This window comes from Pygoscelis adeliae, unplaced genomic scaffold (assembly GCF_000699105.1).
Source record: "Pygoscelis adeliae isolate BGI_AS28 unplaced genomic scaffold, ASM69910v1 Scaffold314, whole genome shotgun sequence".
Classification (NCBI taxonomy): Eukaryota; Metazoa; Chordata; class Aves; order Sphenisciformes; family Spheniscidae; genus Pygoscelis; species Pygoscelis adeliae.
The window spans coordinates 1,541,106-1,557,686 of NW_008824668.1; the positions used below are offsets into that span (position 1 = coordinate 1,541,106).

General features: G+C 43.1%; 1 protein-coding gene across 1 annotated transcript in view; it reads left to right on the forward strand.

The window, feature by feature from the left end:
* The window catches only part of DDHD1 (DDHD domain containing 1), a 127,213-nt gene that overhangs the window by 71,913 nt on the left and 38,719 nt on the right, over positions 1-16,581 (forward strand). The window contains exons 3-4 of the mRNA XM_009322943.1: positions 2,957-3,130; positions 13,022-13,042. Of these exons, the coding sequence (XP_009321218.1) occupies positions 2,957-3,130; positions 13,022-13,042 (195 nt within the window). The remainder of the gene's footprint in view (positions 1-2,956; positions 3,131-13,021; positions 13,043-16,581) is intronic.

Genomic DNA, 16,581 nt, shown 5'->3' on the forward strand with positions numbered 1-16,581 from the left:
TGTTTGCAAGGCAGCCTAACTGGACCTGTGTGTATTAGCTCTACTGAAAAATGCAGGTCTCTGACAGGTGCAAAATGTCGGGGAATACAGCAAAGGTTAAGGCAAGCGCGTGATGAGAAGCCACTGTATATGGTGACAGCTGACATTGCTGTGGTTAACTTTCATTTCGTGAAAACCAAATACTCGGGGTTCACACTTCATTGGTGGGCTGTAGACTCCAAAATTACTTTAAATTTTCATAGACAGTTGAATTTTCTGTGTCATCTGTAGTGACTATCAACTTTGGCAGTTTAAAGCCGCTCAGACCTTTTGTTCTTCTGATATGTTGGGATACATTTTCATTAAATAACCATGCCCTTCGAACACCCCAACCTCTTCATTCATCTGATGGATCATCAGCATCCGAAACGTTAGAAATTCAGCGCGTAAACAATTGGCTCCTTCTTGGAAACAGCTATTTTAGCTGCGCAAACAGAAGCTGAATGGCAGAACCAGGTCCTGTGCCGCTTCTGTCTGCGTTTTGGTCAGGCCAACGAGACCGGAGCCGTCTGTGTTCTATATAGGCAGGGCTGAGGCTGCAGGGGGATCGCAGGGTTTGAATGGGGATTTGGGAGGGATGAACCAGCACGCCCGATGCCTGCCAAGGGTAACTGGGACCTGTGGGAAGTTGGCGCGGGGGGGGAGGCTGGCAGCACTCGGAGCCGTTGTTTCGGGAAATTCACTCTCCGCGTTGTGCCACGCGTGCACGGAGGGGCTGTTTTGTAGGGTTGCCTGCAGGTCTCCCGGTCGCGAGAACGCTTGGGTAACTGGAGGAACACGTGCGCCAGCACCAAGCGAGGGAAGTTCAGTGGTAGTCTGGGCGCCTTGCTCCACATCATCGGCCTCCAGCGTCCGCTTCCCTCCCCGCCCCGAGCTTTCCTGCTGTTCACTTTTCCTTGCTGATTGCTGCAGGACCAACTTAAGGATGCCATCACCCGCAAGCGTGTCCTCCTTCTGTTACAAAGGTGGGGTGTTGAGATTATCATCGTTTCTAGTACTGTAGAAACAGTGTTTTCCCGTAAATCTGTTACGGGAAAGGTTTTCCGAAGCCAATTTTGAACATTTTGAGTGTTACTTGCCCTGTGGGGAGATTATTTGAAGGAGATTTTCCTTCTACTTTCATAGCTTGTAGGTGCAGTGGTCTGAGGAATGAAGAATTCGGAATAGTTCTGAGGTTGCAAGTAAATAGCAATTCTCTGCTATTTATTACATTTTCGGTGAGCAGACAGTGTGAAAAATACTTCTGGTGTATGCTAGTGTGCCCGGGCACAGCGAGCGCTAGCAGCACATCTGTAATGGAGGGCAGGGCAGGGCAGAGACTTCTGAACCGCCGTCGAGCTTAGTGGGCCGTGCCCGGTCCCGGTGTGGTGCTCCGGGAAGCAGACGCTTTCGTGACCTGAGCCAGCGGCTGTGCTAGCAGAGCGGTGTAGCCGGGCTGAAAACCACTGCCCTTGGCTTGGGTCACCTGGCCCAGCTGCGTTTGTACTGGCCTGGCGATCGACTGGGCATCTCTGCTTTCCCTTCCTTCGCTCAGTAACTCCGAAATATTCGTGCTCTTTATTGGTTTTTGCTTGGTTGGTTTTTAGCTAATTTTACTTTAGTGTTTCTTTGCGTTTATTGTTTCTTTTCTGAGCTGTCCTTACCAGCTTTTTTCCCACCTTCCAGGTAGGAACAGATCTTTGAATAGTAAAGCCTATTTTTTTCCCCCATCTCCTTTTTTGAGTCTCTCCTTTTGCGGTTGAGTTCTTAGCTGCTTTGGGGAGCTAAACTTGTGCGGTTAGTATGCACGCACGCGAGATGTTTGCATTTGGCTGAGTCTTTCTCAGCCACATATGCAATATTGGCTGAGAATATTGCTACATATGCAATATACAGCAGCGCACATTAGCGTGCACTGGAGGTCAGTGGTCCGACTGCAGCAGAGCTCTATCTGTGCTGGTCCCACGAGGCTGGAGGTTGGGGTCTTACAGGCTTGTGGAGCACAGGCACCCACAGTATTTCTCCTTCTTGATTTTCCAGATGTAGGAGGAGAAATTCTGAGCTGAGCTACAATGGATATTACTGTCTCAGCTTGCTTGCAGGGATGGGTGGAAGGGGAGGATTCTTGCTCCCTACAGCCCCAGTAGTTAGTGTGGGCATCAAGAACAGTTTGATGAAGAATAGACACCAGGACACGTTTTTATAGACTTCTCTTCTGTCAGGCGGAGAGCAAATGCTGGGCACCCAGCTTCCTCATTTGGAGTGCTGAAACTGGAACTAGAATGGCAGTGACCGAAAACAGCCCTCGGTGAAAGACTGATTTTAATTAAAAAAAAACCCTTTCCTTTTTAAAATCACCCTTTATGCTAATTGATGTGTAATTTGGGTTATTGTAAGTGCAATTCCCAAAGGAAACAAGGCTCTCTGCAGTAAGGGTAAGCATCACTGGTTTCGCATCTCCTCGTTCTGCATCCTCTTGATAACTTTGAAACCAATGGTTGTTATCAGTCAAATTTTATATAGGAGCATGAGTCTCACAAACTTCCTAATTTTTTGAAAATACAAGGCAACAGGGTAGAGAGGAGTATATCCCATCAAAGTGGGCCTGTTGTTCGAACTTAACCCTTAATACATTTTGCAGAATCTGCCTCTTTCTGTCCATGTCTCACATCCTCACACACGCTCTGAAAACTTGGCCTCGTTGGCTCAGCTGCTTGTGGATTAACACTATTTTCACGACTCCTTTCAGCCCCATGGGAAAGGGTGGTGGTGCTTCTCGAGGCACTTGTGGTTACCTTGTTAGGGGTCCCAGCAGCGGGAGTGTAACTTTTTCATCAAAACACCAAAGAGAATTCCCCTTCCCTCTTATGCGCTGTCAGTCAGTTTGTGGTTTGTTGCACTAAAAAAAAAAAAAAAAATCTCTTGTTTGATTTTTCAGAAACAGAAAAGATCCCTGTAATGCGTGGACAGTGGTTCATTGATGGTACGTGGCAACCTCTGGAAGAGGAGGAAAGTAATTTAATAGAACAGGAGCACCTCAACCGCTTCAAAGGCCAGCAGCTGCAAGAGAGCTTTGATATGGAAGTATCAAAACCTGTTGACGGGAAGGAGGGTAAGATTGTTTAGATCACTATTTTTATAGTATGTTCTCTGGACAGTTGGGATCTGTTTTTTCTTAAGTTTAAGCATGTGATCTGTGGTGGTTTTCCATCCTACATAGTGGGGAACATTGTTATAGGCATCAGTTTGCTCTCCCATTTTTCAGTGCATCTTAATGTCGTAGGGTTTCCTGCTGCAGCATTATTTGATGAACATTGTAAAGTTATATTTATGGATAAACTTCTTGTTCCCATTTTGTTTCGTGTTTCATATTTTTTAATTGTGTTTGAAATTTCACTTCAAATTGAAATCTCTTGATGGGACAAGAAGAGTCAGTGTCTGAATGCAAACTGGCTATTAGTTCTCTGGCCAGCATTCCTAATTCGGCCTAAAGGGAGTATCGGTTTTACAGGTCACATTTCATTTTCCTTTCTAGTTCAGCCTGTGACTTTATTGGAGTAGTTTTCAGCTATAGTAAATCTTGGGCATTCATTCTGCTATGGAAGTCCTTCTATTTTAATGACCAGGCTGAGGACATTCAGTTAGTGTTCCTGGGAATCTCAGACAAATGCATTTAACATTTTTAAGAACAGCCTTCTGAAATCACTGATTTATTATTCAATGTACGCAGTCGAATTGGTTGCTCAGGGTAAGTATAGCACAGCGGAAGATCGGTGGGTTTGGCTTCCCCGCTTCGCTTTTCTTTGTTGATTGTCACTTGATGAACAATCTACAAACCAAGAGCTGCAAGTACAGAGGCCTCACAATAGATTGCAGTAGGGTCTTGGTTGTGTTATTCTTTATAATGCAACTTTATTTTTAAACTCTTTAAACTACAACTTTGTACAAAACAGTTACAGAAGTTAGGAGTGGCTGTGTTTTGGCCATAAGCATGGAGGAGTTCTTATGTGTGAAGTACATGACCACACAAGTAAAAGCGTGTTAATAAATTGGAAGCAAGGCAGTATTCAGGGTACTTCTGTAATTACTATAAGGAAAACCAGAATATCATTTGTTGACTTAGGGAGATTTTTCAACAGTACAGAGAGCAGTTAAGTTTCTAACTCCCCTCAAGGCTAGCGAGGACTCTGTGAATGTTTTTTTTTCTATTGATACCACTTCAAAAGGTCTTTTCCTCTGGCCAAGCCTGCAGTACAGTCTTCTGCTGTAACAGCTCTGTCAGGTAGGTGCAAAGAATGGTGTGACCCCTGAGCCCACAGCACTGTGCCAGTACAAGCATCCTTTTGAAAGGCACTTTTACCTGTATTTCTGTGTGCTTGTACTGATTTATTGTTCCAGGGTACCGGCACAAAGCTCAGCTTTGTTAGTACAGCTGCACCCGCGCCGTGAGTGCAGTGCTGTTTGTGGCAGGGTAGTATGCTCTTACTTGGAAAGCACATCTTTATGGCTGCTGAGTGCTTCCAGCCTCTGGGTAGCTTAGCTTCTGATGGAAGGAAAGAAGGAAGAAAGGATGGCTTCAGTTGTACTTGGATTCTCCTTATCGAGCAAGGAAGGGAGTTCATTTTTTTTCAGAAAAAGTCTGGTCTGTGGAGCAGAAATTTTCAGATTTAAGGTAGGAGAGATTGGGGAGAGTGGTGAGAAAGATACAATGCCTGATGTTTACAAAAACGTAAAAGATCAGAAAAAGAAAATCCAAATTTGGATACCAGTGCCTTTTCTAAAACTAAAGTTTAAAAAAAAAAACAGCTGTGTATGCAGTCACTTAAAATGGAATGCATGTAAAGTCACCAATAACTTTCAATAGATTCTTTTTTTTGGTAGTAATAGGAGAGTTGCAGGAAAATTATAGCTAGCAGTGTGAAAAGCGGTTTTGTCATTATAATATGCCTCTCAGTACATCTCTGATCAGCTGGCATCCATGATTGCCATCTGCACGTGGCACTGGGAGAAGCTTTACAACTTGCATTATCGCTGATGAAGTAAACATAATTAGTTGGAGAAGTGCTGAATTCAGTTCATAAATTTCTTAAATGCTACAATTTGTTGTAATTGCATCCTGTATGAAACATATTTTGGTCCCACCAAGGTTTACAGGTAGCTGTTATTTAAGACCTAGTGAAAGTTAGAATAGATCTGTAAATATCATTGAGAGGCAAAGTGACTACTCGCAGTGCTGTGATAAAGCATTGTAAATGATGAAAAACTGGCAATCTCATCTCATTCATCAGCAAAATTAAGACGATCTGCTGTAACAGTCTCTTAGTACTTAGACATAATTACTTTTTTGTATGAACATGCCAGTTTGCATCATAAATAACAAAAAACTAGCCTGTCAACAAGCATCTTGTTGATATGCAGTAGACAAACCTGTCAGCTCTTGATTTGACCCCAGCCATGCTCTAAATGGTGGCAGTAGGCTGAAAATTTAGGAGCAGGTTCCACTTTGCTGCTCCTGTTCAGGATAACGTTCTTTTATTCAGCCTGCTAACTCGGGGCGACATACGATATCCTGGAACTCGGTATCCAAGACAGTTGACAATTTATTCGCAATTTAATTATATTTATTTACTTATTTTATTGTCCTCTGAAATCTTTTCATGAAGAAAACAGAATTGCTAGCAAGCTTAGTAGGTGTTTAGCACCCTCAGCTTTTGAGCAGCCTGCCCAGTGCGTTGCTGGCAGTGGAATCGCCCTCTTCAAGCGCAGGGCAAGTGGTGCTGCTTCCATCTGCCTGTGGAGTCATCCGTACAGATGAGTTCGTCTTTGCAAAAACTGGCAGCGAGCACTATGTACATTACCTGTGAAGGGAAGCCGCTCAGCGTGCAGCGCCCCTCTTCTCTCCTCGTATCTTTAGTTTTGGGATACACGTTGGGAGAGTACACTTACATCTCGAAAAACAATTTCCCACTCCAGTGATTTGATTTATTAATTCTGCTCCTGGATTGCAGCATGTTAACAAGGAAATAACTAAGCTTTATCCAGGGCTTTTGGTGATGATAGGTGGTCAATGAATACATGCCCCATTATTAAGATATTAATCCAAGCAAACCTTTCTCCAAAAGTGCAAAATGTTTCAGAATAGGGGTCCCCAAGCTGTGGCCTGTAAATAACATAACGCCCGTGCTACCTTCCAGTGTTGTTTGGGACCGCGGGAAGCTGGAAATGCTGAAGGTGACAGAACGGCATATGACTGTGTTTAGGTGAACGATTTCTCAAGCTCTATTTTCCGTGGGGCAGCCTGGAGACCACTGCTTCCGTGGGAGATCCCTCGGAGCACACCGCCTGTAGCGGCGTTTTGCTTTTCACCCTTCAAAGTATTTAATTTCATGCCTTGCAAAATGAACTGCGTTTACGCTGCCTAAAGCCGCTGACTCCCCTTGGTGCCTGATCCTCTTCAGTGGTCTGCTGAGCCGTTGGTCTCATGAGGCATGACTTTCTCAGGTAAATTATTTGTTATGGCAGAATGCAGAAATGAGGCACTTTGGATCTTAAGACTGTCCAAGCAGGTTAATGGGACCTTTAGTTTTGCAACACCCGGTTGACCTGGATTTGTCTCCAAGAAGTTTCTGTCCCGTAGGAGTTCATAGACATGACTCCCAGGTACCAGAGCTCTATCTGCTGCTTTTGGAAATCAGTCGTATTTCTGAGATTTTGGGAGGGGTGTTTGGTTCTGGATGTGTTGACATCTGTAACGCTTGTAAAAGGCCAGCTACCCTGACTGGCCATCTCTGAAGTGCAGCATCCAGACAGCCGGCTCCCCGGACCACCACAGACCAGGCAGAATGTGTGCATGTCAGGGAGGGATGCTGAGGGCATGAGCCTCTCTCTTCATCGACTCTGCAGAGAGCTCTGCCTCCCGAGGTGCCTAAAACCGGGCCAGACGAACGCTGCTGGAGTCCCGGTGCGTGCAAATCCTGCAAGGGCATCACCCGTCTCCTCCATAGCTTGACTGCACTCTGTTTCACATCCCATCACCCCAGAGTCTGCTTTGATCCTGGCCAAATTCCACATACATTTTTCAGTTTAAATAGTTCATTTTATTGTTGATAGATACAGGAAAGGACGTTGCTGATCTGTCTTTTTAAGATGGAGTGACTGATACGGCTACAGGAGGAGACCACACTTAGGATGAGGAATTTAGGGGTTTGGCTGCATTTCGACTGCTTTGTTGTGAAACTGAATGTCTGCGGCCTGGATTTGAGTTAATGCAAATCACAAATTTGCACAAATGCAAATCTGCACACGGGCAGGTTCAGGAAGGCATCTTCTGTCTTGTCATTACATAAAGGAATTTTACGTAAATTTTTTTTTGAGCAAAACGAGGGTCATCACATTGTCATTTCATAGTTGTATTGAGGACTAGAGCTTAACATTTGCCACTCAAGTCTTTGCTAAAAACGATCGAGTCTGACATACTAAACCCGTAAGTGAGGCGCTGCACTGCTGTAACAGTGTATGTGGGCTTCCAGGACTTATTTGTTGTTCTGCCACTCTGTTGATAGGTAGACAATGTTGGGGTTTTTTTGGGGCCCTCAAATTCATTTGTCCAGTACTTGGATTTTTTCATCCAGGTAAACTAGGCTTTTTTTATATTGGCTTTGCTTGTCCTTCTTACGGAAGATTCATTCTTCAAACTTAACATATGTAAATTAACATCAACACAAGATGTAAGGTGGTGTTTTGATCTAAATTCTTCTGTTCAAAATGCCTAATGATACAAACTTCAACCCTTAAAATCTGGAAATATCTGGGTTGTTTAATTGATCACACTGAGAATGGTTTATAACTGCCTTTGTGCAGAAATACTGACCTTTCTTGTACTGCATATACCCAGTGATTACACTTAAATATGTTACTACTGTAAAATAATTCTATAAATATTTCTGAGAAAGACCTAGGATATAATGCTTGTTCTTGGAAGCAATATTTCAGCTGAAACCATTTTGAAAGGAATACAGAAAGGGTATCACAATACCTTTTTAGCAGTCAATAGGCTTAAAACGTACAGAATAACATAAGATTTAGAAACTGCTTCTTGTGCATACTTAGGCAGACAGTGAGTTCAGGACCTATCTAAAGTAGTCTATCAAAGGAGCAGCGTTCTCAAGTGATTTCAGTAATATGAAGGCCGTTGTCAGATAAAATAAGACCACGAGCTCAGATCAGAGCAGGTTCTTAAGGGTTCTCAGACTACATATTTTGCTAGCAGTATTTAACCACAACAAAGGCAGTGATGTTCAGACCAAGAGCTTCTTGATGGAGGGTCAATGTCACTGCTTCAGTGCCGATTTTTCTCTCTTGCTCTGGGGCCGAAGCCCACATATCCCTTGCTGTGAGTTCCCCGAGGACAGCGGAGCTGTTAGCGGGCAGGTGCCCACCGCTTCAGGAGCGGGGAGGCAGTCGAGGACGGACGAGCAGCTTTTGTCACACAGTCCGACTTCCAGCTGGAGGTTCAATCTGTGGGACCCATAGCTGCCTGGTAGATGGTAAAACTGCCATCTCTTGCCTTCTGTGTAGCAGCGATGGTGCCAAACAGCAGAGCAGGAACAGCAAGTGCTCAGCGTGCCCCTGAGCATCCCGCTGCTCTAGGCTAGCGTGAGGGCTAATTCCGATTCTTCTATTTGAGACCACTGAGCAGTGGTTCAAAGGGTACATCATAAACTGGTCCCCGGTGTAAATAATATCCTCTAACAGCTTTAAGGTTTGCTATCTCTGCTTTAAGAATACTTAGTTAGCTGTTACTATCATAAATACAGTTGAGTACCTATCATCTGTTGCTCCATCACCTTTTTTAGGTATATTCATTTAATTAGGATGAAGTGAAGCTGAAAGCTTAATATATGTGATAGTAAGATAGAAATAGACATAGTTATAGAATCATAGAATGGTTTGGGTTGGAAGGGACCTCTCAAGGCCATCTAGTCCAACCCCCCTGCCGTGGGCAGGGACATCTTCAACTAGATCAGGTTGCTCAGAGCCCCGTCCAGCCTGACCTGGAACGTTTCCAGGGATGGGGCATCCACCACCTCTCTGGGCAACCTGTGCCAGTGCTTCACCACCCTCAGCGTAAACAATTTCTTCCTTATATCTAGTCTAAATCTACCCCCCTTTAGTTTAAAGCCATTCCCCCTTGTCCTGTTGCAACAGGCCCTGCTAAAAAGTTTGCCGCCATCTTTTTTTATAAGCCCCCTTATTGTTCATTGTATTTGCACAGAGAGATGCTCAAAATTCAGCTGGAAATCGCCTGAGCAACCTGATCCAAATTTGAAATTGGATCCAACTTAAAAGCTGATCCTGCTCTCTGTGAGGGATTGGAGCAGGCGGACCCCAGCAGTCCCTTCAACAGAAATTATTCTGTGATCAAGTCTATGATTCTGTGATAGATGATATAAAAAGGTAGAAAAAACCCCAATGAGTTAGAATCAGAGGAATTTTTTAAATGCATTGATTTTGAAGCTGCATAAGTTTATTGGTTTTTCTTACGGATTTTCAGTGTGTGATTAGGTACCACAAAAACTATAAAAGTTACGTTTGGAATAGTTGATTTGTTTTGCCTTAGATTTCAAATAAAATTTTCTCTGTTCTTAAAAAATTTATATTAACAATGAATTTTTGTCACAGCTGGCTAAGTTAACCTTTAGATGGGAAAGTCATGTTCATAGAATCAGAGAGTCGTGCAGATCAGAAGGGATCTCTGGAGATGATCTAGTCCAACCTCCCCGCTCAAAGCTGCGGAGTCAACGAGAGCAGATTGCTCAGGATGTTTCCAGTGGGGTTTTGAATATCGCCAACAACGGAGACTTCACAACCTCTCTGGGCAATCTGTACCAGCGTTTTATCACCCTCACTATAAAAAAGATTTCTTTTTTTCCTTATACTTTACTTGAATTTCCTGTGTATGTTCTTCTTGAGTTGCCACAGCCAGTAAACTATCCTGTAGACTAAGTTATTCCACCAAGTTCCAAGTGCAGTAGCTATAAGCCTAATTTTCCTCTCCTCTAGAAAACTGACATGCAACAGTAATATACTTGACTTGCATCTGTATTAAGGCATCTGCTGACAGAGCTGTTAGCTGAGGGTGTGAAGAGGTGTGATCCTGGACCAGCATAACTGTGGCAGTCGAAGCCCTTGACACAGGCATGGGCTGTCACTCTCTTGTACTGGCATGAGTTACTGGATTGCACAGTATTAACTGTTCCTGGTGTTTGCAAGGGAAGATGTCGTTCGGCTGCATTTCTCCCCACTCTCCAGCAGACTAACTGATTTCAGGTAATTGCAGCTCAATAACTTTGTGGATTCAGAAGCCAGGCTGGAACCTCTTGATTTCTCATTGGATTTAAACACGCTCTCTTGACTATATCAGGTTTTTGAGGCTAAAACATTTTGAAATTAAGACTATTTGTATGAGCGAGGGCCCACAGAGCAGTAACACAGAAGACGTAGATTTGTAGGACGTCACTCTCAGCCTTGCTCAGGAGCACCCGAAGAAGCGTAAGAGGTACCTGTCGAAACTGAGGCAACAGGGAATACAAGTCTCCTCTTGTGTAAGTGCCAAGAGCAGCTTCTTCCTGCTCACATACCTTTACCCGCTCCTTAGCAGCAGCTTTCACTTACCTTAAAGTATTTCTTCCATAATCACGCAGCACCAATACCGAAGTCCCCGAAAAAGAATCTTTTGGACTGCTGGGCAGTATTTCAGTACTCTTCCGGGGAGTGAAATAACACGGTTGAAAGTCTAATAGAAGTTACGGACTTGCCTTACCGTCAAGGGGAAGCTCAGAGGCCAAGCGTGCACGCTGTTGCATTTCGCCACGGAAAGCAGCTTCTTGAGGACTTACAGAACAGGGTAACAGTAGGATATCTTGCCTAATCTAACTTTCAATGGTCCTCTTACACCCTTTGGGGAAAATAATAGAGCTGTGCTTAAAATTGAGTTGTTTTGTGGGTTTTTTTTCCCAAACCTTTAGTGTGTACTTAAGAAGGGTTACTGTGTTCTACCCTATACAAATAGAGCGTTTATGCTTTATACGTGTAAAGGCACTCGGTGAGTCTGGTTACGCTGTGTTCCAGCTGGCTTTTACTAATGCCTTTAGCTTTGTTGTGATGTCATAACTGTTGATGAAGAGTGAAGAAATTGAATTTGGCTAATGTGACCTGACACTTTTGCTACAAAACCAGGTTTTTAAGTGTATATACTTTTTCAGAAAATGTGCCAACTTTTTCTTTCTAAAAATGGTAATACTAATGAAAAAAATGACACCCCTTTTAAAAATTTTACTTTGAAGCTCAGTGTTTTTACTTTTAGTTCTCTACTACCTCCCTCCCTTCTCCCTCCCTTCTTTGTTCAAATGGAGAGGATATAAGGAGAATTCAGATGCTGCATGTCTTAAGCGAAAGCGTTCCCAAGGTACAGTAATTGTAGATTTCTTTTTTGTAGTACTCCGGGCTTAGGACGCTTTAAATTCTAGTTTGCTTATATCAGTTAAATGTGTTAGATTTACATGCTTCAATTTCTTGAGCTGTATTCAAGCCATTTCCTTCAAAAGGGAAGGAAAAAGCATCATAGATCTTAGAAGAAAAGTAGAAGTGTTGTGAATCTTAGAGGAAAGTAGATGCTAACAGTATTGTGCAGTAATCCTTATTCTAATTATTCGTGACTGAGAACTGTAAACGTTTGTTTCTTACTCTTTATATGTGGTTTGGCTTTTCACTAAACTAAAAGCAACTTTTTTAGAATCACAAGCAGCCCTGGTATAAGATAAATTATGTGAGAGAAGGAATTTTTTTTGCCGCTTTGTTTTGGGTAATGCACACATCTTTAATTTTATGTTGTAAATTATTTTTACTGCAGCTTTTGTATGAGTACTGGAATGAAATGAGACTTCGGACATACGATATAAAAAGGGGAAGCTGTATAGAATACGTGAGAAAGGCTGCTGTGTTGCAGAAAACAACTTTGAACTTTGCGGCAGCTGATATTGTGCAAATTTGTTTCAGAAAGTGGGAATAGACCTTACAGGAGCCAGTAATGATTGCAGAAGGCTCAAAAGTACTTGTCACTGATCTTTTCTCTGCCACCGTTAGAGCCAGTAGTGATTAAACTTTTACTGACTTCAGTGACTGTGGAACTAAACTTCTGAAAACTGCACCCTCGATTTAAAATGTAAACACACGTGGTAGGTTTAGAGTTATTCTTGTCATACCGTATATTCTTTTAGCTCCTGGGGATATTGAAAAGTATGAGAATTTATTTTGACATGCATAAATGTTTGCCTTTTGACTTCCTTTAATTATATTTTTCTATAATTGGGTCCAAATGAAAATGCCTGAAATAAAAATGCTTAACAGTAAACTTTTTCCTGCCTCTTCTCACACATGGAACTCAAGTCTGTTAAAGGTGAATTAAGTGTAACTACTGTCTTGAGCAGTAAGAAAGGACTTCTGCCTTTTATTTTGTGATTGTAACTTTGAAATCATTTTGTGTATTTTTTTTGTCCAAATCGTGTTCAGTTGTGGTAATAAATGTGCTTGAGTTAAAAAATTAAAAGTCGGTGCTTATATAACAAATGGAGGCATTGGTGAGTTGAGAGGTGGTGCAGTGCAATATAAAAATGACAGCAATGGGAAACAGCCCAATTTAATTCAGAGCAATAGTCTTTTTAATGGCTTTGCATTTGCTTTTTAAACAAATAAAAAAGGTTTTAAAATGTACAGCTGTACCTCAGGTTTACTTACCAGAACTTCAGAGTTGTTTAAGAAAGAACAATAGCGGCCAAATTATGCTCTCAGTTATGTGTATGATGTGGCAGGGTTTGTGCAGAAACTAATGCTTACTGATTTATTTTAAAATCCCTGAAAAAAAGAAGGCAGAAAAGGTTTTCAGACAGTATGTATCCCTTCTCTGGTCTTTAGCCCTGACTGGAATGACGGTGCCTTTGTGGAGGAGATGGAGATAATATCAGCTGTAAGCACTTCAAAGATGCTTTCCTCTAGATTGATTTTGACTTGAGCATAGTCAAGCTCTGGTAGAAGAGAATCACCCCATGCTTTGGTCTTGGCAGGTGGATGAAAGTATCGAGTAAAAACCAGGTGCTTACCTTAAAAGGTATTTAATTGTAAACTGTTGGCCCCATGAAATGCCAAGTTCAAGTGCCCGTCTGTCTGCACTTACTCCTGGAGGTGTTCAGCTCCTCAAGCACTTGAGTTGGGAGGATGTTTGCACTAGCAGTGCACATCCAAGCGTGCACATCCCCAGCTTCTCCACGGGTTTTGTGCTATGAGTGTAAAAATTAGTGCAGGCTTTCTGCTCCTCAGTTATTCTCCAGTTATTTTGACTCAAGATGAGTGTCTGCAGTCTAATTGAGATCAGGTTCTTCAAGGCTTTAGGAATATGTATTCTGTATTTTATGTTTACCTCTTCATTTTTCATATTTAAACTTTTTAGAGGGATTTTTTCCCCTCTGTGTTCATCTATCTTCGTGAAACTGGTTGGTTGTGTGATAGTAGCCGTTGATTTCTTCAGCTGAAAGAAGTCCTTTCTTGATCCCTCTCACTTCCCCTATGCTTCTCTCCTTGTTTTTGCATGGCTTGCTCGCTACTGTCTAGCGTCAGGCTGCCTTCCATCTACAGTGGGGTTGTGCCTTCCCCGTACTCATACCCTAGGTGACTGTCATGGTTGGTGTTCCTGAAAAATGTTTCATTTCTAGTTTCTGGCTACGAAGGAAACCGAAACTTGGTCTCATTTCTATGGGCTTGGCCGTTAATCCCAAACGAGAAGACTAAGCAGTGTGCAGAATACCCAGGGTTTTCTGCAACTGGGGAAGATGCACCTACGGAGATGCCTACTAAGAAAGCTGTGCATGTTGTCAGTGTCAGAGAAGTAGTTCATGTGAAAGCAAAGCTGCAGGAAGTCTGATCCACAGGGAGATTCCTGTCCCATGGTTTTAGGGGAGACCCTTCATCTTCTGCGCCTGCTGTTCAGAGATGCCGTAGCTGCAGTCAGATCTCAGTGAAGCTCAGCAACATCCTAGCCTGGAGAGAATCCACAAACATAGAAAGCATGCTCCTGAAGGACCCAGAAGGCAGAGGAATGAACACGAAGAGCATTCCCCTATGCCATACCCACTGCCTAATCTGAATTCTACGACTTGGCTTCCTCAGCCATGCTACGACATGCCTTGGTGACATCCTGACACTGTGACATCTCTCGGTATGAACAGCTCCTGAGTTGCCAGTTTGACCACCTCTGCAGCATGCAAGAGGTTTATAGGACAGTCACGGTTTGTTCTGAAAAGAGAATGTAAATCATGTGATCTCATCATCTTCAGAAAAACAGAACTTTCTCTTCCTTGTGTTCAGTTTCAAAACGGCGATGGCAGCCCTTGTTATCCCATACCTGGAAAGCATGGCTTGCATGTTTTGATTTTTTTGGGGGATGCTTATTTTCAGACTGCTATCAAATCCTCTCCAAAGATGCTTTTTCTGTTCCCTGCCTCACTGTCAGTACAACCTGGCTGGGACTGTCAGCAGCAGAAGCTCCTTTTGGTTGGGCTCTTGAGAGTTTTGAGAATCTCTTCACAGTCCTCGGTGCAGCATTGGCCCTCGTGAAGAGGTACCTTGTTGCAGGGTGGTTTTTTTTTTTTACCTAAAGGGTCTCTCCTGTGCATAATGACAGAGAACCACTGTCTCTGCCTAGATATACATGCGCACATGGCTTGGGGATCATTTATCCCTGTGACTGATCTCAGCTAGGCAACCCTTCTCTCAGTCGGGTTTCTGCCATGCAAATCTGCAAGGGTGTACCATTTTTTCGCTCCCCAGACATTGCCATCACTGGGACAGATGCATACGTAAGGATAGAGAGCGCACAACTATGGTCATCAAGTGCGGTGTCACTCCTGTTTTGAAGGGGTATTCTTGCACACCAAGAGGGCCTGGAGCTCAGGGTGATAGATTTTCCCTTATTACTGGATTTTTGTTCTGCTGGTGGACATCACATTCAGGGTCTGAGGATGAACAGACATTCCAACGGTTATATAAATTAAAAAAGGGGAGACAAAAATCTCACCCCACCTCAGTAAGAGGGTGGGTTGGTCTGTGGAACGGGTGCATTGATCCTCAGGCAGACTTTTTAAACAGCGCATCCCATGGGATTTCAAAAGAGAGTGCCAAGGTAGAGCATGCAGCACAGTTTGTTTTGACCCAGGTGACTCTTGTTAACTTTAAAGGAATGTTTCCACTCCTGGTTGGTAAGACAGACACCCTGGAAGTGTTATCCAAACTTCTGCAAAATACTGCACTGGAGTGCATGGTGCCTTTGGAATGTCCTGCAGCCACTGTTTTTCAGTGATTGAGTCTACTGCTGGTTTGGACTTTGCTCTGGAGCGTGCACCTGGACAGGCACTCAAAAGCAAAGCAGTGAATGTGTCGGTAAACAAAATTTACTAAGAGATGCAAAATAAGATGTAAATATATCAATTAAAATGGCGAAATTTATCAGCTTACTGGCAAATTGGTAGATTCTCTGAAAAGCGTTGTCCATATGCATGTTCTAGATCCTGCCACTTCCCTAAAAACTGATATTTTGTGGTTGAAGGAAAACTGAGAAGCAAGAACAAACACTTTTTTCCTTTTTTTGCTTTCCTTTTTTTTTTTTTATTCTGGATGCTGGGTAGAAAGGAAGGGTGCATAGTCCAAGTACTGTAAAAAATATATCTGAGCTTGAATGCAATGTGTATGTTAACAACACATCTCGGAGATGTAAGTTACTCTGTTGTCAGGAGACAAGGAAGTACGGTCCTACTGAAGGTTACCGGTAGTTTCCTGTGGTGCTTATGTTAACAGTAGACCAAATTTTTCAGGTTCCCTTTTGAAGGCCTTACTAAATATGCAGAGAAATAGTGTTGGGTATTTCATGTGTAGTTCCTCAGTGCATGCACGTCTTGTAGTTGATTTTGATGTGTCCTTCAACATACGCGTTTTTGAAGAACACCGTAAAAGTTAGGCATTTGTTCTTCCCAAGTGAGAATAATTCATGCAGCGCAGGGAAAACCGACCTCTTTCTGTATATTTTTTTTCCAATAGAGAGGCTGGACTTGATTCCAGAAAGAGTTTGAGGATCGTTCCTCCCCAAACTCTGTTCTTCCAGTGGTAATAAGTGACTCAGCCATGGACCTCTCCATCTCTTCCTCTGCACGCTTTGGACCTTGAGCACCACGCTCTCCAAAGAGAGAGCTTCTAGCCCTCCTCTGCCAGCTTTCCCAGGAACATACTCTGAGAGGGATTTTACAGAATGCAGGTGGAACAGCTCTTAAAGACCTGCTAGGCAATGCATGGATTTGAGGATGGAGGAGATTGCAGAGACATCTGCAAGGAGGTCCCTTGCCTTTGCCACTAGACTACGTGCCAGTCTCAGGACATCAGTGTCTCCGTTGCATTGTCTCCAAGTCTGAAAGAGGAAGTTTTGCTGGGAATTTCCTCTCCTTTTCCAGCTCTAAATTGAGA